Source organism: Phascolarctos cinereus, unplaced genomic scaffold (assembly GCF_003287225.1).
Source record: "Phascolarctos cinereus isolate Bilbo 61053 unplaced genomic scaffold, phaCin_HiC Scaffold_4;HRSCAF=312, whole genome shotgun sequence".
NCBI classification, from domain to species: Eukaryota; Metazoa; Chordata; class Mammalia; order Diprotodontia; family Phascolarctidae; genus Phascolarctos; species Phascolarctos cinereus.
The window spans coordinates 600,080,867-600,108,229 of record NW_027555847.1 but is presented as its reverse complement, the minus strand read 5'-3'; the positions used below and the strand labels follow the sequence as shown (position 1 = coordinate 600,108,229).

The 27,363-nt window shown below is 37.4% G+C and overlaps 1 protein-coding gene across 2 annotated transcripts in view; it reads right to left on the bottom strand.

Annotated features, from left to right (window-relative positions):
* Nucleotides 1-5,303: 5,303 nt before the first annotated feature.
* The window catches only part of ZFPM2 (zinc finger protein, FOG family member 2), a 567,025-nt gene continuing 544,965 nt past the window's right edge, over nt 5,304-27,363 (bottom strand). For both annotated transcript variants that reach the window (XM_020970081.2, XM_020970077.2), the window contains 3 exons: nt 14,867-15,073; nt 11,706-11,930; nt 5,304-8,818 (listed from right to left, as the gene is read on the bottom strand). In XM_020970081.2, the coding sequence (XP_020825740.1) occupies nt 6,327-8,818; nt 11,706-11,930; nt 14,867-15,073 (2,924 nt within the window). In that variant the 3' untranslated portion in view covers nt 5,304-6,326. The remainder of the gene's footprint in view (nt 8,819-11,705; nt 11,931-14,866; nt 15,074-27,363) is intronic.

The following is a 27,363-nucleotide window of genomic DNA, read 5'->3' as shown; positions in this document are numbered from 1 at the left end:
GCAGACACAATACCTAGCTCTATGTACTCCTGAGGCAATTAATGAAATGTTTCTACAGAATTCTATTCAGAGTTTAACAACTTTTAAGTAAGTAGAAGTCTTCCCCTCTCCCACCTACTATCTATAATACTAACTGAATATTTTTATGTAAATGCCATTTCATGGAGAGTATAGTAAGAACATAATCAGACAAAGAGTCAGAATAGTCCTGGGTTAAAATCTCACAATGACACTGAGTGTGTGCCCATAGATGAGTCAATAAATCATCTGAGCCTCACTTTCCTCATCTGTAAAATTGGGGTAATAATGTCATAGTATCTGTCTCACAGGATTGTTGTGAAGTTCATCTGAGATAATGTATGTCTAGTGTTTTGTTAACTTTGAAGTGCTTCATAAATGCCAGGTATTGTTATTGTCAATCCCCCTTTTCTCATTTTTTTCTATATTATCATATCAATACCATCATCATCATCATCATCATCATCATCATCATCATCATCATCATCATCATCGTTGTCATTGTTGTTATTATTGTTATTATTACTGATATTTTCCTTTTCTGTCCATGCTCTATATTTCATGGATCCTGGGATCATAGATCTAGCACTGGAAGGGACCTTAGATACCCTCTTGCCTTTCCCCTTTATTTTACAGTTGAGGAATATGTGACCATGGGAGATTAAATGTCTAGCCAAATGACACATAGGTAGTAATTGGCAGAGCCCAGAATCGAACCCAGGGCCTTTGGCTCTAAATCAAGCCTTCACCATGATAGAGAGGGTCAATCAATGATACCACTATTTTCCCATGCCTCTTGAGATCCAAAACTTAGGAGTTTTCTCCCTCTTTCATCACAAATCCAGTTGCTAACCCTTGTAAATTCTTCCATAATAGGAAGGGCATCAACTATCCCTATCTTATAATGTCTTATTGCCCTTTACTCACCAATGTGAACATCCTGCTTCAAGGAAATCAGTTCTTCTTACCCATCTATTCTACACTTCAAGCCTATTCCCGCTTTTGTACCATTACACCTACTGTCTTCCACTAGGAATGTGTTCTTTTATCCTTTCCTTTTCTTCCAATTCTACCTAGCTAGTCCAAATCCCACCTTTTCCAGGAAGCTTTCCTCACTTCCCCATTCAAAAATACCCTTTTCCCTTTTCCCTTCTCTTAATCCCAGAAGAGTTTAAAGTTTGAAATACACAAACTTGCACCAGATTAGTTGCTGTTCCATATCGTTCCCTAGATGTGAGATGAAAGTATAAATATCTTGTCTCACCAAGCACATTAAAGGCAGGGACTGAATTTCTTCTACATCTGCCATAGTCAAATCAGAACAAGAAGTAACTTTTTAAGCAAATACAATGTGCCGGGCACTGTACTAAGCCCTGGAGATATAAAGAAAAGCAAAAGAGAGTGTCTGACCTGAAGGAGTTTATAGTCTGATGGGTGAACAGAGAGAAACAACAAGCAAACAACTCTGTAAACAACAGATATATGTAAATGGATGTGTATATATAAATTATCACATATGTGCATATCTATATACAAACATACATGAGAGATGATCAAGGAAGGGAAGGCCCTAGCATAAAAGGTGGGGGTGGGTGGCTGAGGAGAGGCTTGCGTAGAAAGTAGGGTTTTAGCTGGGATTTAAAAGAAGCCAGAGAAATAAGAAGGTGGAATGAGGAGAGAGAGATTCCAGGCATGGTGGAAAGCAGAGAACATGCAGAGTTATGAGATAAAGTGTCTTTTGCAAGATATAGTAAGGAGGCCAGTGGCACAGGATCAAACAGTAGGTGGTTATGATTAAGGTGTAAGAAGAATAGAAAAGAATGTGTGGGGAATTTAGGGGAAGGGGCAAGTTATAATTGTTTTTTTTTTTTTTGGTGAGGTAGTGGTGTTAAGTGACTTGCCCAGAGTAACACAGCTAGTGTTATGTGTCTGAGGTCGGATTTGAACTCAGGTCCTCCTGACTCCAGGGCCGGTGCTCTATCCACTGCACCACCTAGCTGCCCCTATAAATGATTTTGAACATGAGATTTTATATTTGATCTGGGAAGTTATAGGGAGCCACTAGAGTTGAATGACTGGGGGAGTGACAGTCACATCTGTGCTTTGAGATCACTTTGACAGCTGAGTGGAGGATGGAGTGGAGTCGAGAGGCAGAGATTCCCATCAGTGGACTATTACAATAGTTCAGGCATGAGGTGATGAGGGCCTATATCAGAGTGATGCCACTGTTAGGGATGAGAAGGGAGCGTATGTGAGAGATGTTGCAAAAATCAAATCAAAAGATTTAGTGAATATTCGACATGAGGAGTGAGAAAGAGCAAGGAATCAAAGAACATTAAGTTGAGAGCATTGGTCACTGGAAGGAGAGTGATAACCTCCACAGTGAAAGGAAAATTTGCCTGACTTTTACCTACCACCTTTATGTCAATGTTGTTTTCATTTTTCCAGCCTCCTAGGCTGAAATCTTCGTGCTTTCTTTAACTTTTCTTTCCTTTTTATGTCTTATGTCCAATTGTCTCCCAACCTTGCCATCTGTTCTTCTGAAATATCTCTTGCATTCTCTACCTCTGCTCCATTCATAAAATCACTCCATACATGATTTACTTTCATAAGTCTCCTATCTGCTACCCTTCTCTCCAGGAGCCATGCTTCTTCCCTGTGCCTCCACTCTTGATCTGTTCAGCCAATAGCCACCAGATTATTGTTATTACTTTTAAAAATATCGCTTGCATCGTTACTCTGCAGCTCAAGACTCTAACGTGACTTCCCACAGCCTGCTCCATAGAGTCTGAGGCTCTATTTTGTGTAGCTTTTAAAGTCTTCCGTAATCTGCAACTGTCCTTTCATTTAAAATGTATTTTTCTTTGTTCCCTAGAAGGCTCACTTCTCTCCAGTCAGGTAAATTGCTATACTGTTCTTCACATACACCATGATAAGATTCTCCTCATGCTTTCTTTGCCTTTGTTCATGCTAATTCTCCTCTTTGGAATGTCCTTTTTCTTCTCCTCTCTTTAGGCCAACTCTACCAATTTTTAAGGCCCATTTTAACGCTAACCTCCTCCATCAATCTCTTTCCTAAAGCTCATATGTTTTAAAAACATATATTTGAAAAGAATGTTTTCACATACAGCTAGAAAATGAGAAATACAGGACATAGGGTACAGAAGTCTATCTTGCCCTACAGGAAAATAGAAGGGGAAGGGAATAAGGGGGTGGGAGAGATAGAAGAGAGGGCAGAGTAGGGGAAGGGATATTCAGAATGCATGCCATCTTGGGGTGGGGGGAGGGGCGTCATGGGGTGAAAATTTGGAACTCAAAATCTTGTGGAAGTAAATACTAAAAATAAATAAATTTATATTAAAAAAAAAACTCTAACCCCTAGCTGATCTTATCCTTCTCTCAACTTTCTGTTGCACTCAGAGTTAATACAGTAGTTTAGCGTTTTGTTTAATGTGTGTGTAATTTGTATCTCCAGCCAGTCTCTCAACTCATTGAAGCTTTAGGACCTTCTATTTCTTCTGTCTTCCACAGTACCTAACACAATTCCTGGCACACAATAGACTTCTGTTAAATCTCTATTGTTTGACTTCTTAGCAGTAGATAAGAGGAAGGAGCAGGAAGGGGGCACATGCATCAGAGAAAGCTTTGTTAAAATCCTGCCAGCCTCAAACACCTACTCTGGGAGTAGTATTTATCAACTTCCTTATGAGTCCCCTAAGAAGTGTGAGGCAAATCTTAGGAACCCCTCTGCTATTCTCTATCAAACTCGGCAGGGACAATTCACTATACTTTAGGCACTATCTCAAACAGAAGAATTCAGATGAAAGTTTTGAAATTTGTGAATAGAATTGTCTGCAGTGAGGGAGTATGTTGGAGAAAACACTGCTTAAACAAATGCAAATGCTTAGTGGTACATTGCCTTTTTCAAACATAAAATTCCCAAATCCCACAAGCACTAATTGTTGCAAAGAGGAATGGCTTTGTGTACATTTGCCATTCCTAGAAGCAGCAATAGGGCTTGGATGGTTTTAATCTGTATATATTCTGTATCAATTTTTCTGGGTACATGTTGTTCTCTCCCCAACTCCCCCACCCCCAAGAATGTAAGAGCCTTAGTGGCAGGGACTTTTCTATTGATGTCTTTGTATTTCCAGTGCCTACCATGTGATGGGCACTAAAAAAAGGCTTGGTTAATTAAAATTGGTTGAATTTACCTAAAACTGCAAATTTGGAATTTAAGGACCTTCACTCTTCACCATTCAGCTACTAATACTTGGAATATGCAACATTTACAAGTTAGGCATGCTGATTTTTGTTAATCTTTGTAGCACTAATACAAATTGGTCTTCACCTGGGCCAGAAGAGAGAAAACAAGGGTTCTTTCAAGTGCTTTTTCAATATTACTTCCTATAGCCGTATCAAAGTCTGTATTAGTTTTGCAGTTCAGTACTAGTATCCTTTTGAGAGGCAGTATGATATGATAAAAGACAGAATAATACCATATAAAAAGCAACAGATTTGGTATGATGAGAATTCTCATCTTTGCCTGTGTATTTGCTAGGTATATGACCATGGGTAAGTAACTTGACCTCTTGGTATCTCAGTTTCATTATATGTAAAATGTGAAGAATAATAACCTATCCTAAGAGCAAGCTTTATACTCAGAAAATCTGGGTTGAAGTCCTGTCTTTGACTCATGTGACCTTGGGTAAATCACTTAATCTCCCATTTCCCTGGGCAACTCTCTAAAGTGATAAATTGCTGTGGAGTTGCTATTCAAAGTATGTTGGTATTGAGAGTGCCCCACACAATCGACGTTACAGATCTGGACAAAAAGGGGGAAAAATACAAGCTATGGTGCCTACCTCATAAATTGTCTCCTCTGTTAGACCATGAGCTCCTTGAGAGCAGGGACTGTCTTTTGCTTTTTGTTTGTTTGTTTGTATCCCCAGCACTTAGCATAGGGCCTAGCACATAGTAGGAGCTTAATAAACACTTATTCACTGCCTCCTGTTAAGATCAGATTTGATAAAGTTTGTAAAGTGCTTTGTTAGCCTTAAGGTCCTACATTAATATCCGAAGAGAAATATATGAATGGTTATTATTTGGCTGTACGAAAAACAGAATTCTGGGGATGTGGAGGGGGATTTGGAGAATTCCATACATCTTAAGGGATTTTGCCACCACATCATACCCTTATTGCGGTGATGTGACTCCATTTCCAAAGTCTCCGTTGTTCCTATCACATGACTGAGGTTTCCTCTATTAAAAAAAAATCTCCAAACTTCTCCAACGATCTGGAATTTTATTCCATCCATATACATGCATAGTAACAACATTTGTTGAGAAATCATTTCTATCAGAAGTAGAACATTATCTTTGCGATCACCAGGTGCAGTATTGCTACTCATATTTAAATAGATCTTATATATGAATTAAATTCATACTTGCAGCATTGAGTTTAGGGTTTCAATTTTGACTGTGCCTTTCAAAAGATAAAACTGATTAATACTTACATCCTCATTACTTACAATACTGCTTCCAGTAATTTTGTTCATTCTTTATAAAGTATTGCATTTAACAGCAAAGGTTTAAAAATTGAGACAGAGATGCATCAGTGAAAGAAAATACAAGTACTATACAAGAAAAAAATGCCATCTTCATTTAACGTACATGTTTTAAGATTAAGAAAATGGACGGAAACATACCGCTACATACAAATGCAAAGCCTAATGACTAAAGGACTGTATCTGCTAAAATATAAAGTGCAAAACGGATCCTGGTCATTTACGAATTGAAATCTTAAGGCGAACTTTACAACATGTGTATTGAAAATGTCCTTGCAAGTTATATTTTAGCATATACATATATCTGCAACAGCATATAAGAAAAAAATCAGGATACACAAGTGCTTTTGAAGCTATTTCTAAAATGCTTTTTTCTGTATTGTTTGTGACTATTTTCTTTAAAACCTACTATACAGTGCAAACCATATGTGCTACACAATAACTATACAATAACATTACAAATGACTTTAATATAAAGTTTTTAAATAAAAATAACATAACCACAGCTATGAATACTGCTGGTAAAATAAATTAATATTTTTGAAAATGGCACCAATAATACACTTTACTAATGGATTGTAATGAAATTACACCTTAAGTCTTCAACTCAGCCATAATGAGTTATCTCCTGATTGCCCAGATAGCATTCAAGCAGCTTTGCTTGGACTGCATGGAACAAGATACTAAACACTGGTACCAAAGGTGACTGATGGGTTTGTTGGTTGTTTTCTGTTTTTATTTTCATTTGACATGTTCTGCGGCATGTGATGAGCAATAAAACTTCTTGTGAGTGATAAAGTTTGAAAGGTTGTTGAACTGGATGTCACACAGGCGGCAGTATTTTCCACTGGTTGGAGCCTGGGTGGAGCCATTCACACCTTTTGCTATACTAGACAACTGTTCCTCTGCTGAAGGAATTGCGGGAGACACATTTTCATTTGCAGCTAATGGGTTCTCAGAGATCCAAGATGGAGACTTGTGCCCATCTTCATGCTGAGGATTCTGGGAAATGTTCTCTTGCTGTGGGTTTGTAGCAGGCCTTTCATCTTGTTTCAGGCCACCATTCACTATTACCATGCCTCTGTTCTTGGGTAACAGTGGCAGAGACTCTTTCTTCTGGCCAGCACACCCATTTGAGGGGGCCTGGCCTTTGGGTGACTCACTATCTGCATTTGTGCTTTGATCTATGTCAGTGTTATGAATGACCAGAGAACCAGAAATGTAATCACTTGGCTTTATTCCATAGTATGGAGAAAGCTGGTCTGCTCCTTTAGCTTTCTTTATTGCTCCAGGGTAAAGGCATTGTGGGAGAAACAAATGTTTGTTTTCTTCTTTTGTTGCAATAAGCTGAGCAGCTTCACTAAAGACTTTCAGTCCTTGCAGAGTTGCTAAGTGGGATGAAAATAAGTTTCCGTTGGGAGAAGTCTGCTTCAAGTTTCCATTTTTCTCACATTTTATTATACTTCTTTCATAGCTGACATCAGGGCTATTCCGTTCACTTTCTGGATTTGGAAACACCTTGCCATCCAGTTGTCCAAGGTCATTACGCTGATGTGCAGTGACAGGGCAGAAATTCTGCTTGTGGGCCAGGTAGTTCTCTACCTTATTGAAACTGATCTTGCACACAGTGCACTCATGGTAATCCAGCAGCCTTTTCGGAGACGTGGACGTCCTCTCAGACTGAGATAAACACTTTTTGCTGAGATCAATGGGTACATCCATCTCCAAACAGGACACACTGGGATGAGAAGTGTCACACTTGGAAACTGGAACACATTTGTTGATTGAGAGAGATGTTTCCAGATGTTTTGAGACAATTCCTGGGAAGATATCACATCTTGGGTGGTAGCACTCTCCCAGTCCTTCTGTGGACTCTTGTGTAGACGTACAAGGATTACTGAGGTTGGCTACTTCCAGGAAACGCTGCTGAACAAGTTGAGGCCTTGGCTCCTGTTCAGGGAGGCACATCTCATACATCTTCCTTCGCTTGCGGGTACGCATTGTTCTCTGCATAGCAGGCACTTTGTTGGAAGCAGACCTCTTTAGGGGAGGGTCATGACGAGTTGCACAGTAATACTGCTTGTGGACCATATAGGTTTCATGTCGACTGAATGTGATGTTGCAAGCATCACAAGTGGTCTTATTAGGATCACTTTCCCCTTCCACTAAAGAAATGTTGGGGTTCTTTACATCAGCAGGTTTCCCATTGATTTTGTCATCGTTGCTACTGGAAGCTGATAGTTTTTTAGCCTGTGCAGGGAAGTCCTTGTCATGGCCCTTTCCACTTGGACCAATCAAATCTAAGACGGTAGAGGAATTGATACAGGATGTCTGAAGGAGCTGATTCTCAGGATCAGAAGGGTGAGGAGCTGTGTTAAGAAGGTTGATGGAGCTCTGACCATTGTTAGGGCTTACAGCCTCTGGCATCTTCTCTGAAACACTGGGGAATTCGGGAGACTTGGCCATCTGCTGCCATCGGCTGCTGCAATAATGCTTTTTGTGCACCAGGTAATTGTCCAGGTTGTTGAATGTTATGTTGCACTCAAAACAAGTGGCCCCTTTGGGCATCAGAGGACTGTAGATCACAGGAGGGTAACTGTTACTACCGTGCCTCAGCCTTCTATGTACCAGTTCAGACATCTTGGCCAAGATCTCTGAAGCCTGAGGAACCACTGTGATATCCTGGGGAAAAGCAAACTGAGATAGAAAAGGGCCCATAGGGAAAGAGGGACCAATGCCAGACTGAACTGGAGAGGAGGCAAGTCTTGGGCTAGAAGGTTCAGACTTGATTTTTGTATAGGAAAAGCTTTGTTTATTGGCTGAAGGCTGTAGTTCTGGTCTTTGATTTGGGAGAAAAAGCTGATTCTTTTTCTCACATTTATCCAGCTCTGTGTCAGAGCTAGCATCTTTAGTCTGCATGCCCTTTTGGCTCTGGGGAAGTTCATTTCTAGTCAACAGCTCTGTGACCGGCTGTATGTTGTCTTCATTTCCATTTGGGGAGTGTTCAATGTCACTTTCTCGTGGAAGTTTGTTGCCGGAAACATGGACTTCTTGGTGCTGCAACAGCTCCCTCTGAGTTTGGAAGCCAAAGTGACAGTGGTTGCATCGGAAGGCAGCTTGAGTGAGGTGGGAGAATAGGTGCTGGTGAAAATTGATCACAGAATCCGCAGTGTAGTTACAAATGGTGCATTTTAGACTAGCACCAGGAGGGAGAAACTCTTCCATTTTTACACCTGTGGAGAAACAAAAAAGGAGACTGCTAAGAACCAAAAAATCTTGTTTTCAATGAACGTGGTCCTTTCCAAGAAACTCAAGTATTTAAATTTATTAACTTAGCAGCTGCACTGGCCAAACTGACACAGATGACTTTTATTAACAAGTTTTTTTTTCTTTTGAGACAGCCCATTATAAGAGTAATAATCATACTTCTACCATGATAGCCAGGAAAGAGCAAAAGGTTTGGAGTTAGAATACTTGGGTTCAAATCCTAACCCTTGTCATTTACTACCAGTGTGATCCAGGGCAAGTCACTTAACTTGTCGAATCTCAGTTTCCTCAACTGTAGAATGGGTTGGAGGAGATGGCCTCAAAGTCCAACATCCCTTTGAAATCTATGATCTGTCATGACACCCTATATTTGTAGAATGTTTTTCTATTTCAAAGGGGCTTCATATTCATTGTCTCTTATGGTTCTTTTGATGATCCTATAACATAGCAGGGTAGGGTCTATTATCCTAATTTAATAGAGGAAGAAACTGAAGCCCTGAGGATTTAAAAACTAGACTGATGTCACACCAAGCACAGACCTGGGTTCAAACCCAGGCCTCCTGACTCCTTGTTCAGTGTTCTTTCCATTAGAACATGGGGCTTATTAGGAAAACACTAGTTCTGCTCTATGAAGTTGTAGATCAACTTTGCTTTACAACGTAGTAGTATTTCTGAAAACGTCTTCTTAAATCACATTTAAAAAAATAAACCATTTTAAACATGAAAGGTGGGATCTCTAATGAATGAATTCTAATGTGAACCCTTTCGCAAAGCAAATCAATCTCCTTTATCTTTTTCTAAATACCTATTTTTCTATTTCAGGGTGACTTAAAACAAGGTGCACATTCATTTAGTAGAGTTTATTAGACACCATTGTCCTTAATTTGCTAATATGATCTAATCTACTATGTGTTATCTTCTTCATAGATTAGAATAGAATGGACACAGAATTATAAATCAACAGTACCAAAGAGATGCACAAGAACCATAGTTTTAGGCCTCAGGGGTAATTGAGTATAAATCTCTCCTTTTACAAATGGGAAAACTGAGGCCCAGAGAGATGAAATGTCTTACCCAGGCTGACAGATCTAAGAAGTGTTTGAGGTAGGATTCAAATGTAGTTCTTCCTGAATCCAAGTCCCACAGTCTATATACTACATTATGTTGACTTTCATACCAAGAAAGGAAAGAATGACATAGCTGAAGGTATGGAGTTCCTATTATTTCCTCTTTTATTTCCCATTCAGAGGCAAAGATCTTTAGCCAGTATGGTATTTTTTTTTCTAGTTTTTCCTCCACATTGGATAGTTTTTATGTAGCACATATGGTGTCTCCAGTACTGTTCAGCCAGATTCGTGTCTCTCCATGCTAACCATCTGGGAAGGCCAACTTTCCCTGAACCCTCTATTTTACCAGATGAAGAAACTCAGCCTATGTGAGGGACCAAGGAGAAAGGTGAGTGGAAAACAATTGAGTTGCTCCTACAATCACAACACTCATAACTTTCCCTTAACTCTGTGGGTAGGGTAGCTTAAGGAAGGCTTCTTCTATCCTGAGACTCCATCAAGTGCACAAAGAATTAAAAAAAAAAGAGGTGCCCTATTGACTTTGGAGTCTTGCCTGGGAATGCAATGATCTCTGATAGTTGTGTCCTACCCAAGAGGGTGTCTCAAAAGGTGTGGCAAAATCAGTGAAGGTAATATACTTCAATAATTCAAACACCCACCCACCCACCCACACCTGCATACATACATATATATATATATATATATACATATACATATATATACATACATATATATGTATATATATACATATATATATATACACGTAGAGAGAGAGAGAGATCTATATCTATATTTTAAGTGTAATCTATGTAACAAATCTTTTTGAAGGAGTGATTGGTGATGGGATATAGCAACAGAGAAGCAAAATTTGGGGTTAAAGAGAGGCCTACCATGGAATTCTAAAGGAAATGGGACCTCCTATTACAAATGGATTCTAGAAAAAAAATGTTTACCTGTCAAGGTGAAAAAGACCATGAAGTTTAAAATGCTAGTGGCAGCTAGGTGAATCAGCAGAGCATTGGGCTTGTAGTCAGGAAGACCTGAGATTAAATCCTGCCTCTGATACTTATTAGCTGTGTGACCCTGGACAAGTTATGTAATCTCTTTGGGCATCCCTAAAATGAAAGGGTGGGACTCAATGACCTCTTTACAGCTCTGAATCTATGATGCCACAATTAACGACAGTTAAATTTTAAGAATTCAACTATTGGTAGATTCCCTGGAAGCCAAATTACCCAAGTTGATAGAGTAAAAGATAAAGGCTGAAAACATAACTACTTTTGCTTTTCTTACGAGCCTAATTTTAGTAGACTAAAGAAATCACTTCCATGATTAAATGCAGGATGAATCTGCTAAATAAACTAGTTCAGCTTTCAAAGATTGACAGACCCAGGAAGTAAATGAATTAAGGTCAGCATTAGGTCAGTTCCACACAGGCTACTCTGGATTCTCCTCAAAGATGATTACATTTCACATGAATACCAGGGAAGTCACTTCACTAATGGATATCATGGCAAGATTTGAAGGCAGGTCTTCCTCACCCCAGTTGCCAGTACTCTACCCACCATACCATGCTACCTCTAATATGTCATACATCAGGGAAAAACAGGAGCATATGAGTTGTAGTCTAGGCACACACCTGGGAGTAGAAAGTTTATTAAAGGGCAGGATATTAAGGCACTCTTGATGCCTTAAAAAGAAAACTGTCCTAGAAGAACCATATTGAAACTGTAAAGATTTCCAATGACCAGATTAATCTCTAGGAGCAGGGCAATGGGAAACTTACCACTGTGGGAATTTAGGTGCATTTCCAGGGCTCGGGCATTGGAAAAGCTTTTGGTGCACTGTGGGAAGGGGCAAGCACTAGATATCTGATGAGGAGTGTCTTCATTCTCTTCCGTCATTGGGACCCCATCTCTTTGCCTCCCACTGCAGTAGTACATGAGATGTGCTTGTAAATTCCGCTCACTTCGATACCAAATACCACAGGACTTACAAGGGAATATGTCCTCTGAAAAGAAAAACACAGGCACATGTGAGCTGCAGTACATCTGGAGCCAATGATAAGCAAAGCATCTGTTAGTTTTCTTATTCTCAGGCTTCTAAGATCCAAACCAGAAAAGTGGCCAATGAGATGAATAACAAATTTGAATGGAGCTCTGTAGAGAAACAAATACAATGAACATCTGTTCAGTTCCTACTATAAGTAGGGCATTTTTCTAGATGCTCAGTAAGATATGAGGTTAAAAACAGTCCATGTCTTTAAGGAGCTTATACAATAGAATTGGTAGTGCAGTGGACAGAACACTGGACCTGAAGTCAGGAAGAGCTGAATTCAAATCCAGTTACAGACACTTCCTAGGGCTAAGTGACCCTGGTGAAGTCACTAACCTCTGTTTGCTTCAGTTTCCTCAACTGCAAAATGGGGATAACAATATCATCTACCTTGCAGGGTTGTTGTGAAGATCAAGTGAGATAATATTTGGAAAGTGCTTAGTATAATATGTGTCACATAGTAGGTGCTATATAAGTGCTAGCTATTATTATTATCAATTCTTATTAAAATAATAATTTACACAGACAACTGTAATGTGTAGTATTGCATAAGTAATATATTTTAAGAAAAGCAGTATGGTAAACTGAATAGAGGGATGGTCTTGAGGTCAGAACGATGTGGGTTACAATGCCTTTGGCGACTCCTTACAACTACAAGTTGCAGAATATCTTCCATTGGTATTGACAGAGGGAGCTGTGAAAATTCTCTCTATCAATGAAATCATTGGTTTTATTTTTAAAATGATGCACATATATATATATATATATATATATATATATATATATACAGACACATTGAATGATTGCATGTCTGTATATATGTACATATATATTTTATAATAAAGGTGGAAAGATTTACATCATTTCATTAATGTGGGAAACTTACAGTCAGAAACTCTCTCCACTACAGTAGACTAACTGGCAAACTCCACTGTAACTAAGAATCTTAGATTTGCCTGGGATAATTAAGAGGTTAAATTACATTCATCAAGCAAAGTCATTTCCTTACTTCAGATTTTAAGATTCAAATGACTCTGTGTGTGTCAGAGGGAGGATTCAAGTAAAGGTTTTCTTAAAAAAAAATCAGAACTTAAAACACTAACAATGCCCACTGCTCCAATCCTTAGTATTCCATTTACCCAGAAGAATATGAGACAGTAAAGGAGGGAGAAAGGGAGGGAGGGAGGGAAGGGGAGGGAGAGAGAGAGAGAGAGCGAGCAAGAGAGAGAATATATATAAAACCATGAATCTCCATTACATACTACTTCTAAAAAATACACACAATCTGTATATAAATAGATGTGTATATAGAATGTATATATAATATATACATATATATAATAAATTCCACATGTTAATTTCAAAACTGTCCTATTTTTCTGTTAATATTTTCACTACAATCTTTTGCTGACAGATTTTTCTTAATCAGCAAGCACTTATTAAGTACATTCCATTTTCTTGGTGATATGCAAGATGCTGGGGATATAAATAGAAAAGAAAGACAGGAAATGTATAGAATAAATGCAAAGGATTTTGAGGAGCTCCAATAACAAGGAAGTGAATCAGGGGAGACCCCCTTAAAGGGAGTATCTCTTAAGCTCTTGAGGGCAGCTAGAGGCTCCAGGAGGTAGAGTCGGGGAAGGTATTCCAGGCATGGGGGAGAGCCTTTGTAAAGGCACAAAAGTAGAAGATGCAATGCTGTATTTGGGAAACGTGCAGTAGGCCAGTTTGGCTGAAGCATACAGTGCATGATGAGATTGGAAAGAAAAGTTGGGGAAAAACGCCAGACTGTCAAAACAGAGAAGTATGTAATTTATCACAGGCAAAAGAAGAGTATTGAACAGGGTGTTATTACATAAGATTCCCTACAACATGGCTGCTTTATCTCTACTTACCCTGACAGAACTTCCAATACAATTATGACTGAAATAAAGCTGTATACTGCATGTAATAATATTGGTGAATATTTATATAGAACTTTAAGGTTTGCTAAGAGCTTTTACAAATGTTATCTCTGAGGCTGGATTTGAACTCGTCTTCCTTACTCTAAGTCTAGCACTCTATCCATTGCACCACATAATTCTTTTTCTCATGATGTACATATAAATTATATGCTATATTCACAAAGCATTTAACTAGAATGAGAACAGAGATCTTTGAGAAAATTTTGTTTATAGAGATATTTTCCTCATATAAAAACAAAATTATGTATTAACCAAATGTGTATTAAAACAATTTTTGGATATCAAAATAGGTTTAGTTTTCTTTCTTTTGCTTGAAAATTTCCCAGGCCCCTTTGGGTATTAATAGGTTTCCCTGGGACCAATTTTTATCAGTTCTGTCAACATATTTGAAGCCCCCAAATGGTCTGTGGTCAAATTAATCATATTTAAAGGGGCTCATTCTGCTAAGTAGGCTTGTAGAGAATCCATACAGTTCACTGTGTCAGTGTCTCATGTGCCACTCAGGAGTCAACATCTGCACTGGAAAACTTTAGTACTCTCTCTTTCTTCCTTCCTTCCCTTCCTTCCTTCTTTCCCTTTTTTCTTTCTTCCTTCCCTTTTCTTCCTTCCTTCCCTTTCCTTCCTTCCTCCCTTCCTTTTTTCTTTCCTTCTTCTTCCCTTCCTTCCTTCCTTCCTTCCTTTTCTTCCTTCTTCTTCCTTCCTTCCTTCCTTCCTTCCTTCCTTCCTTCCTTCCTTCCTTCCTTCCTTCCTTCCTTCCTTCCATAGAACCACTTCAGAGACAACCAAAATACAGGCAAAGCTAGAGGAAAGAAAATCTGTGGTCCAAAATAATCCAAGATTCTAGGAGTTCCCACAGCCTGACAGTGAGTTGGGTATACCTTGGACTCCACCCCACAGAATGAATGAAGCTGCCCTCCTCAGCACTTACTATTGACAATAGCTGTAGGCAAAATAGATGCCATGGCAGCTTGTTGAGGGAGCAGTTGAATTGAATCCAGCAGCCGTGCAGGATACATCCCTTCTGTGAGTGTCATCTGACTGGCAGCTTGTAGCCTTGAGTCAAAATCTACCACAAAGGCAATTAGCTCCTCACCCTCAGAGATGGCCTTCGTGGTAGTGCACCAAAGCTGACCCCCTATTAAGAAGAAAAGAGGGAGAAAAATTAATTGACAATAGAATTTTCAAGCCTGTTGTAGAGTAGATTTAATGTCAACAGCATCTTCTCATGTATCTAATGTCAGTTTAGGGGTGGAGTGCTTAAGCAAGGCAGCTGGCTATCCTTACCCTTCCCTTGGGGAAGGGGGACAACTCCTTTCCTGGATTAGATGAAATATCCATCTATAATGACTAACAGTAAAAGAGATCAAGAAAGGATATGTAATCAATACGTCTGAGATAGCGATGTCAAATGTTTGCCCTCTGTTCTTCTTGTATCTCATCCAAATTATCATCTCAGTATGGTTTTGTTGGTCAAAAGGAAGGAAAAAAAATATTACAACGGGTTTAGTCTAAATACATTCTTTGCCCAAATATACACACATAGATATTTCCTAAATACATATATATGTATATACATATATTACATGATACATATGTATATGTATGTGAATATATGCATATATGTATGTGTACGTGTGCATATACATAAATGTATGTACACACATATATGTATATATACATACATGTATGTGTATACACACACACACACACACACACACACACACACACACACACATATATATATATATATATATTTTTTTTTTCCTGATGACCTTTTTCTCGCTGCTTTTCCTTTAGTGCCTGGAAGTAGGAAGATCATATGCACTATAATTTTGTTCTTCATCCTCTCAAAGTAGATTTTATTTTTTTAAGTTTTCATTGATGCATTGTATTTTAATGTCATCACCTTTTTCCTGATATCACTCCACCTTTAAATTTTCCCTTTCAACAAATGAAAAGTAAAATTGATCAACAAAATGACCACATGATAGCGTATCATAATATCCAAGCATCATAGATTAAGATCTGAAAAGATTAAGGTCATTAGTCCAGCTCCCTCATACAACACCCATAGTGCCCAACCTCTTAGCTAAGAAGAGCAAAATGTTTTTTAATTAGCTGCTTTCAAATTGATTTATTCATTTTGTAAAAAAATGTTGACTAATTAAACATAAGTATTGTATAAAATATATAATATATTCTTATATGTATCATAGCTAATAATAATTCACATTTATTTAGAGTCTTACATTTTCTTAAGCATTTTTACATTTGTTGTCTTATCTGCAGTCCATAAATATTGCCTAATTGGGGGGGGAATTGTATTTATTTTGATTTCTATTTTTAGTTCTGAGTTTTCTTCCCCCCCACTATTCTCTCCTCCACCCTTTGAGAAGGAATATGATAACCACTATCCATATGATATCATGTAAAACATTTCCACATTAGCCATGTTCCAAAAAAAATGAAGCACAAAAATTAAAATAAAGAGGTATGCTTTAATCTGCATTCTGAATCCATAAATTCTCTATCTGGTGGACACATTTTTCTTTATAAGCTCTTCGGAACTGGGGTGGATCATTGGATTGATTAGAATTATTAATTCTTTTACAATTGGTTATCTTTACAATATTGCTATTACTGTGTATACTGTTCTACTAGTTCTGCTCACTTCATTTTGCATCAGTTCATATAATTCTTCCCAAGTTTTTCTTAAACCATCCCCTTCATCCTTTGTTACAGCACAATAGTATTCTGTCACATTCATATGTCATAACTTGTGTAGCCATTCATAATCAACAGGAATCCCTTGTTTCCAAATCTTTTCCTACCATAAAAAGAGCTACTATATTTTTGTACACATGGGTCCTTTTCATTTTCTTTTGATCTTTTTGGAGTACAGACTTAGTAGCTGTATCACTGGGTCAAAAGGTATCAACAAATTTATAGCCCTTTGGGCATAGTTCCAAATTATTCTCTAGAATGAATGGACCAGTCATTCCACTAACATCCACTCCAACAGTCCACTCCACTAAAAGCACATTAGTGTACCTATTTTTCCACATCTCTAGCTTTGTCATTTTCCTCTTCTGTTATCTTAGCCAATTTGATGTATATAAGGTGGTATCTCAGAGCCATTTTAATTTTTGTTTCTCTAATTATTAGTAATTTTGAACATTTTTTTCATATGAGCATTGATAGCTTTGATTTCTTCCTCTGAAAATTGCCAGTTCATATCTTTTGTTGTTATTATTGTTGGGTCATTTTAGTTATGCCCTCCTCTTTGTGACCCCACTTGGAGTTTTCTTGTCAAAGATACTGGAGTGGTTTGCCATTTCCTTCTTCAGCTCATTTTACAGATGAGGAACAGAGGCAAACAGTGTTAAGTGACTTGCATAGGGTCTCACAGCTAATAAGTATCTGAGGCAAGATTTGAACTCAAGAAGATAAGTCTTCTTGATTTTAGGCCTGGCACTCTATCCACTGTATCACTTGCTACTTGTCACATCCTTTGACCATTTATCTCAATTGGATAATGGTTCTTATTTTTATAAATTTAGTTCAAGTCCAAACATACATATATACATATATCTAATCTAATCACTCTCTCTCTCTCTTTCTCTCTCTCTCTCTCTCTCTCTCTCTCTCTCTCTCTCTCTCTCTCTGTCTGTATATATCGATATAGATATAGATATATATCTATATATCTATATCTATATATAGATCTCTATATACATATTATATATATTTTTTGAGGGTAGGGACTATATATATATATATGTGGGGGGGGTACTACTAGACCCATTTGCTTTCACTCCTTTTCCATTGATTAACCACTCTATTTCTTTTCTTTCTTTTTTCTTTTTTTTTTAGGCAATTGGAGGTAAGTGACTTGCCCAGGGTCACACAGCTAGTGAGTGTTATGTGTCTGAGGCAGGATTTTAACCCAGGTGCTCCAGACTTAAGGGCCAGCGCTTTATCTACTGCACCACCTAGCTGCCCCAACCACTCTATTTCTTATACAGTACCAAATTGCTTTGATTATTACCTCTTTGTAGTATAGTTTGAGATGTGGTACTACTAGACCCCCTTCCTTCGCATTTTTTTTCATTGATTCCTTTGATATTTTTGGCCTGATATCTACTTGCAGTTCCTTTCATACAATGCACTATTTCTCACTTTGCATTGGCTGCACTTCGCAGCTTGCCTTTGCCCTCTGCCAATCAGGATCCCGGACTCCCCACCTCTCTCCACACCGAACTAGGGCCTTTTCCTTTTATTTACTGTGTACATACCTTGTATATACCTGTATATATATTTTTGTCTCCCCTATTAGAATGCAAACTCCTTAAAAGTAGGGACTATTTTTGCTTTCTCTGCATCTCAAGCACTTCATAAAGTGCCTGGTACACTATAAGCACTTAATAAGTGTTTGCTGATGGGTTGATTGATCCTTGCAATCACTGGATAGAGCAGGTAAAGCAGATATTTTCCTTTCCATTTTTATAGATGAAGAAACTGAGGCTCAGAAAAATTGTGATTCATGGATTTATTTTTGTAATACAGAGATACAAACACACACACACACACACACACACACACACACACACACACACACACCCCTCTCAAACAACCCACAAAGCTAGATTCTGATGTTTTCATAAGGTGGTTTCACTCTCCATGTGTTCCCTACCAACTTTTGCTGACTGATCTTTCTTATGTAATATTCCTTATAACATGATGACTGCTTTATCTTAGCTTCCACTGACAGAACTTGGAAAGAAGATATGCCAAAGATCTGTTTCAAAAAGGCTTATTTAAATAAAGGTTTATTTAAAGAAAAAGAACCCTTTCTTCCAATGGTAAGAAAGATACACTGTGGCTCTGGGCTACAGTGGTCATGTGACATGCATTAAAAAGGAAATCACCTATGCAAGTCTATGTACTAATATATTGGAATGAGATGGTGAAGGCTCATTTATTTACATGTTTAGACAGGCAAAGAATTTATATTTCTTAATCTATATTTTCAGGCCAAGACATACATCTAATACAATTATACCTGAAATAACACTGCATACTTTAAATGCTATAAACATTGTTTTCCCTTATAGTACACATATAGCAAAAACTATGATATACTCATTAAACAGGCAAAAATGATATTCATTTGGATGTCACATTTCTCTATCTCTCAGTATTATTGTCTACCTTTTCAATTATACTTTATTTCCAATTCTACCCCCACTCCCACTCCAAAAGATATTATAGTTGTAAAACAACTTGTTGCAAACATCTGGTAGAAGAGATAATAAGAGTGTACGAATTAACACAGTTCAATCTGTAAGAATTAGGACATCATTTTAGAAAAAAACTTTGAACAATTAATTAAATGAGGTTATTAGCTTTTAAAGATGAGGAAACAAAATAGCATCAATGAAAATATTTAAGTCTAAAGATAAAGTTCATATTGCAGCCTCAAAGAGGTATCAAAGTTTCAAAGTAAAACATGTGTAAGTGAAAACACATATCTGCATACTTAATCATGCACATATGAACCCAGAAGTGAACTTTGTCAACCCTTAGAATCATTCTCTATCAGAGTTGGAAGGAACTTTGTGAGTGATAGAGGCCAATCCTGCATTGCAGATTTATGCTATATGTAGAAGGGGAATAGCTTGGCTGACCAGAAGCTTAACAGTACAACAAGACTCATTTGAGGGCAGACTTCTTTGTTCCAAAGAGTAGAAGCTATAGTATAGCATTTCCTTAAAGCATGAGATTCCTTAGTGTAAATGGTAGTATTACAGATTGTAATATTTTTCTCTAAAACTTCCCAAGTAATGTATCTGAATCTAACTTGTGTATCTCTATGATGCTGCCTTATGATTCAAATATCTTCTGGCTAGATAGAGATGGTATGATCACTTGTGTCTTGTTTTCTCTCTTTCTACACAGAATATAAAGTGTGAGAGGTACGGTGGTATTTTGCATAAAGAGTCAGACCTATGTGACCATAGGCAAGTCCCATAGTTTCTGAGCCTTGTTTTCCTCATTTCTAAAATAAGAACAATTCACATAGGACCATCCTCATCCATGCACTTTGCAAATCTTAAGACACTACATAGATGTCAGCAATTGTTAGAAGAGAATAGGAAGAGTGAAGAATTCATATCTGCTAAACTTCATAGTATATTCCTGCAAAGGTACTGAATTTCTAGCTTCAATCTTCACTTTGAAAGGCACTGTGGTGTAAATTAAAGCATGTAGGGTTTGGGACAAGCAGAAACTTGTGTTCAAATTTTACCTTGGGAATTCATTAGTTATGTGAGTTGGGAAAAATCGCCTTACTTCCCTGACCTTCCTGACCAGTAAAGGGGAAAAAGTAAAATCTATCATCACCTCAAAGGTCTGTTTTGCAGAATGTGCTTGGCAAATCTTAAAACACTATAGAAATATGGATTCCTATAATACTCAGATTAAGTTATACTCTCTTCACAGGTATTGAAATGCTTTGAAGTCTGAGTCATTATGGGAAATACTGATTTGGGATAGGATGTTCTATGCTATCAAGTCTAGATCAAAGGGGTAAATCCAACATGTTCAATAGTTAGAAGAGGGTGAATAGGAATAGATTTAAAGTTTTGTTTATTTTTAAGGGATTTTATTGATTTGCACTGGTGGTATATCAATAGATGTATAATTAGATGCCATTATGCTTATCTAATGTTTCTGGGCACAAAGTAAATATGTAATAAAATATAGTTACTCCTCTACTCCTACCCTAAAATTCAGATGAAGTGATTCTTCCAAAACTAGATATCCTCCAAACAGCACCAACCAAAAATAAAGCAAAGCAAAACACTCAGGTAGGAGTCAAAAGACCTGGGTTGTATTCATGGTTCTGCCACTATATAGTTGTGTTATTTGGGGCAAGACACAGCTTCTCTGGTCTCTTCTTTTTAAGATGAAGGGTTGGATACCACTACTAGTCTTATACCCAAAAAAAAAGATCAAAGAAAGAGGAAAGAAACTAACTTCTTTAGAAATATTTTTAGCAGCTCTTTCTGTAGTGACAAAAGAACTCTAAACTAAGGGGGTGCTGATAAATGTAGAATGGCTGAACAAATTATAGTACATGAATGTGTTTGAATACTATTGTTCTGTAAGAAATTATGAAAGTGATGGTTTCAGAGAAATCTGAGAATCTTGTAGGAACTGATATAGAAATGAGTAGAACTGGCGAAACAATCAATAATACACTAAAAACAATTCTTAAAGATTTAAGAGTTCTCTGATCAATGTAATGGTCAACCATGATTCCAAAGGACTGATGACAATGAATAATACTCCTCATCTTCTTACAAAGAGGGGATGAGCTAAGTATGAAAAACGAGACACATGATTTTGGACATTGGAAATGTGGGAAGTTGATTTGCTTAACTACACATATTTATTACAAAGGTTTTCTTTTGCTTCCCCTCCCCATCTGAGTGGTGATGGTGTAAGGTGGTTGAAAATAAGTGAAAGGCTGGAGTAGTCAATGCAAATATTGATAATAACAGCTGACAACATACAGTGATTTTTTAATATCTGGTTAGTGCTTTTTATACATTATCATATATGTTCCTTACAGTTACCTTGTAAGGTGAGTGCTACTAGTATAAATATGCCTATTTTACAACTAAGGAAATTAAGGCTGAGAGAACTGAAGTGCTTTGTCCAAATTTACGCAGCTAGCATTTTTCTGACAGGAATTGAGCCCATGCCTTACAGACTATAGGTCTAAGTCTCTATTAATTCTACTTCTAAACATGATGATTTTTAATATAAATGCTTTCCCTCTGAGATTAGCCCCAATTTATTCTAAAGACATCTGTTTGTAACATAGTTTCTTACATGTTGTCTTCCCTCTCAGACTGTGAGTTTCTTGAGCATAAGTATTATGTTTTTTGGCCTTTCTTTGTATCTACAGTGGCACCAAGTAGGTGTTTAACAAATGCTATCTGACTGTGTGTAATACACAAACTTCCTATATTAACTTTTTCAAGCCAAAAACAAAGGCAGAAAGTAAGGCCTTGCTTGTTGTTGTTCAGTCATTTTTCAGTTACATCCCACTCTTCATGAACCCACTTGAGGTTTTCTTGGCAAAGATACTGGAGTGGTTTGCCATTTCCTTCTCCAGCTCATTTTACCTATGAGGAAACTGAGGCAAACAGGGTTAATTAACTTGCTCCATGTCACATAGCTAGTAAAGTGTCTGAGGCCAGATCTGAACACAGGAAGATGAGTCTTCATGACTCCAGGACCAATACTCTATCCACTGTGCCACCTAGATGCTTCAAACTTTGCATGGATAACCCCTGAAACAATTAATAAGAAGCACAACTTAAGCTCTAAAAATGAAGGGCGACTACTCATTTGAAGTAATAATACTACCTCATGGAAGAATTGCATATTAATCTTCTAATATAGACAACAATAACATATAATTTATAGAAATAAAATATGTTATCCTTATTAATAAGGATTCCCATTGTTAGTAGTAGTAGTAGCAGTAATAGCAGCAGCAGCAGTAGTTGCTGTTGTAGCAGTAGCAGTAGTAGTCATATTCTATACCTTTGTCAAAAGTATCCAAGCTAATTCAATGAAGACATTCAGGAATCAATATCTGAAATCAGTGATTTTGCTTCATCTGTTTCCTTGGTTTTAGTGAAGGTGGTAATCATTAGTGAAATGGATAAAAAGGATCAAAAATTTAGGGCTGGAAGGCATCTAAGCAATCAGTGAATCCAACCCCTTGTTTTACAGATGGAGCAGAGGCTCTGAGGAAAAGAGTGAGATGATGAGCCCAATGTTATACTACTAATAAATAGAGCCAGAACTCAAACCTAGATCCTCTGACTCCAGTGGTTCTTTTGGGAAGAAGGGCCCCATTGACAATTTTTCTGATTGAATCTGTTAGAAATCTGGATTTCATGCTGCCATAAACTTCTCTTAGTCCTTTATTGGTTTAGTGTTAATTACACAAAGGAAATTTGCTAGTTAGGGATGATCAATACTATTGAATCCCAGAACAATGTGGATGTGGAATAATATCATATTGTGCAAACTAGAGCAGAAAAATTACATTCCCCCTGCCTTGGCATGAATCCTTTATCAAATGATATCAGGCACTGAGGCAGCTATCTGATACTTCCATAGCTTCCACCAAATGGAAAGGTTATTTTAGGATTCTCTCTTTGTCTGCCTCTTATGCTGCAAACGCAGCCACTCATTTTTGCTTCCCATCACTACCCCCACAAAATAAAGGACAAGCAGTTTCAAGGTTTCATGGAAAAGCAATAACTACTGAGGCCTTGATGTTCATGGAAAAAGAAAGAAAGAAAGAAAAAACTATGGACTTGCTGTTCTTAGTGATGGTTATGATCAAGATTCCTGCACAAACAGATCTGGTTCCTAACAGGAAGCTGATAAATTTTATTCATAATTGCTGTCAAAACTGCAGCGAAGTGTATTGCAAGTTTCGATAATAAAGAATAGAGTTACAGTTCAAACTTGATTACATTTTGGAAATTCATGCTTCTCTTACAAGAATCAGTGGCCTCAAATATCTCCCTCTCCTGCCAAATTTTTCACTTGCACTTTTTATTATTTATGAAATCAGTGTCTGCGTAATGTCATGCAGACCTCTGCTGATAAACTCTAATTAAGATTAAGACAAGCCTTTTGGAAAGGATCCCATCATTAGCAAACATGATAAACACAAAAATACTCCCTACTTGTCAACCAGGAGCAATTCAGTAACCTAACAGTATTATCTGTTGCTAGGCTACAGAGCTGACAAAGCTTCAATTATATTGTACGGCCATACCTATAGAGTCCGGTATAAGCAAAATGTATTTAATATAAAAGCATTTAACTTCATCTATGCTATCTGCAATTCATGGTTTCACACAATGGTAAAAATCAGGTTAATAATTACATAGCATGCTGCAAAAAAAAAAATCTTTGCAATGTGTTGTTTGTACATTTTTTTTTCTAATTTATCTGTGATTGATAGACTTTGCTTTGTAAAAATAAGAAAACGCAAGCAATGTAAGCTGTAAACCTAGAGAACAGCTACATTCGGGCTCATCAAGATAAGGTGCCAAACTTAGCATAAAAATATATAGCAAATTGAACCAATTAAATTGAATTTAGATTCTGTATTACTCTGCCTCAATATGCAGAAGGACAAGGGAGCCTCAAGAAGATAGATGTGGATACTAGTATAAAACTTTATTTTATGTAAGAAATGCATCCAGGAATATAAGAATATGGGTGACTTGAAGTAAATTAATTCATTTTCTCGCTCCATAAAAATGAAGTTTATTTTTGGATTTTTTTCCCCCCTTGGCTAAATAATTGCAACTTGTTCTTGTGGATTTTCTAAAAGTAAATCGAAAGTTGAGTTTCGTAACTTTTGGTAGATGTATTAAGCTGTGAAGTAGAATGATTTATCTAGCTTCTCTTTTTAAGATTCAGGCTCTGGAAAGGGGAAAAAAAAATCAATAAGCGGTCCAGGAGACCAGATATTTGCCAGGAAAACCCAAAAGTTGCATGTGTTACAAGGAACGCAAGTCTACCATATGGACTCTTTTTCCTTGTTTGTTTTACCTCCCAAATCTACCCAAAATCAGATTCATAGGGATCATGTTACTCTGAGGATTGTGTAGTTTTCAAAGAAATTCAAGAAATAAGTAATTACAACTGAACCATCATGTTGAAATAGCTTCAGCATAGGTGCCTCATGTTAGAACACTGATCCCTACCCATTCTTTTGGGGCGGCCTGATGTTGGAGCCCTGTAATTATCATGTCATATTATCCTGGACTAAGAGCCGATTTCCTGTATACAAGTGTGACTGCAGGAGGGTCAGGCCACTATCAAAACTCATTTAAACAGCACTACATATTAGCCCATGGAATGACCCACACTACCTTTCAGACACATTTTCATAGATTAAAACCATTCCTTTTGAAGAACAAACAGTTCTCTGAACAGACAAAAAAAAAAGACATCAAACTTCTGGGGGTGTAGTGAGGGTGAGTGTGGGGTATTTGTTTTGTTTTGTTATCTCTATTTCTTTTATTTCTTCCAAATAAACTCATTTAAGGATAATTTGAAAATCCAAGATGAGGTCCAGGCCTCAAATTTATTTATTTTTTTCCATCCAGAGGTGTTTGTCTAAAATAATTTCCTGTGTTAAAGAATGTCCCAATTTCCATACTGCACATGTTGTAGTGCCCAGATCTTGGCATTTAGACATTAACACAGGACATATATCTATACGTAGCCACATTGTTTTATACACATTTATAATGAATTCAAATCCAATACTGTTGAAATTCTTGACAGTAAAGTAGTGCAAGGAATAGAACTTATAAATTATGAGTGCCCCTGCTTTGAAAAACGCTTTGGAGGTTTCTTTGTGCATTGGCAAATACAGTAGGAATATGAGGTATTGTGTGGTTCCTCCTGCACAGTACCTGATAAAAGAATAAAGAGCTGTGACATATTCTTAAAACAATAGCGGAATTAAAGAGAAACAATGGGCCAGCTGCTTCATTAATACAATCAAAAGAGAGCCCAGCACAGAGGAGTCCAGATAATTAAGCACTACTCTTTTAGGCCTTCTTTCTATAATAAAATTGCTTATAAATGTATTAACTACTTCATAGTTGTTAGATAGATCTATGAACTTGTTTATTTAAGGGTTGATTAATGCCTCTCTGGTTATGCTGCAAGATGCCAACTCACGGTTTACACAAGTTTTTGAATAAAATAGTGTAAGAATGGCTGATAAAGATCTGCAGCACACACCAGCAATAAATCAAAGGCATTTTGCAAAAAGGTCTTTCCCCATTGTTAAATAATCTTTAACATTTTTCACTTGTACAACGTGGGCAAACTTAACACTTTGGAGCACATTTTTGGTCATTCCATTTTCCTATGCTGGCATTCCTGACATGTTTTTATACAACACCTTTGAGAGAGAGAGAGAGAGAGAGAGAGAGAGAGAGAGAGAGAGAGAGAGAGAGAGAGAGAGAGAGAGAGAGAGAGAGAGATTCAGATTCAAGTACCAACCATGGAATCAGGCTTCAGTGACTGTTATACTGGCTTTAAGGAGAGTATCACGAGTCCCCCACCCCCATTCCCCACTCCTGACCTTCTCTCTCCTCTCCAATCAAGAAAAAAAAAAGAATTAAATGGAATCTTTTGCTTATTTACTTTCCAATAATTTGATTATGGAAAGTGAAACATATGTATCTCTCTGCAGTAAAAAAACAAAACTCACGTCTTTAAATTGCCAAGGACTCTATTATGCACTTCCTAAAGTGTCAGGCAACCATACCTATCTAATGAGTCAGAAAGGGTTTTTATTGCTAAAGGATGGTAAAATCAGCAACCGAATGTCTATAGTGAATGTGTGTAGTGAGGATCAGGACCATAGACTTCAAGGGGGAAGGAACCCCAGTGATCTCACAATCCAATTCACTGTCAGAGACTTGCACAGGCTCACGTTTCACCAGCGAGAAGTCAAACTCAGGTCCACTGACTACAAATCTCGGGCTCTTTCCCATGTACCATATCTAGTCAGCCACAGGAAAAGAAAAGGAGGGGGGAGGGGAGAAGGATTTTCCTTGTTTAACCAAAAACCTAACATCAAAACAACGAAGCTTTTGCCAAAGTTTAAACATTTAGGCGAATCAAATGGTCAGTTCTAGGATGGATTTAGTCACTTCTGACGAGGTAAGGCTCTTGGTTGAAAGAGGGAAAGGGAAGAAGAGGGAGAAGGGACGCAAGGGAGGGAGAAGACAGAGATATGATGGAATAACTGATGTAAGTAAATAAAAGATTTTTGGTTTAGATGTAATGTATAGTACAAACCCACTAAACTAATGTATTGAATTTACTTTTGCAATGATCCATGTTCCACTGATGCATCAAGGGATATAACATGCTGACTAAAAAAAACCTGGCTTCTAATACTGGCCATTCATTCTCCATTTGCTGATGATTCCACCCTCTACCCCCTCACATAAATTCCAAAGCACAGAAATGAGCACAAAGTTACAGTCAGTAAACTAGAAAACTAAATAGATTCTCCCAGAAGGGGTTATAAGGGAGCATTTTATTTATTTTCTTTCCCCCTGACTGAACCACCAAAGCTTATTTTTCAGGGGGTTGAGAGAGCTAAATACATAGCTTTAGAAGATATAGGCATCAAATAGGTAAATATGTATCTAAGTAAAACCCTGGTTCAAATCCTGAGCTGATCAAAGTAAATGCTATCTATTAGGTACCTTTAAAAAGCCACTTTTAAAATAATCTCTTAATTCTACTGCAGAAAAGTGTCAGATACTTGGTTCAAAATGCTTA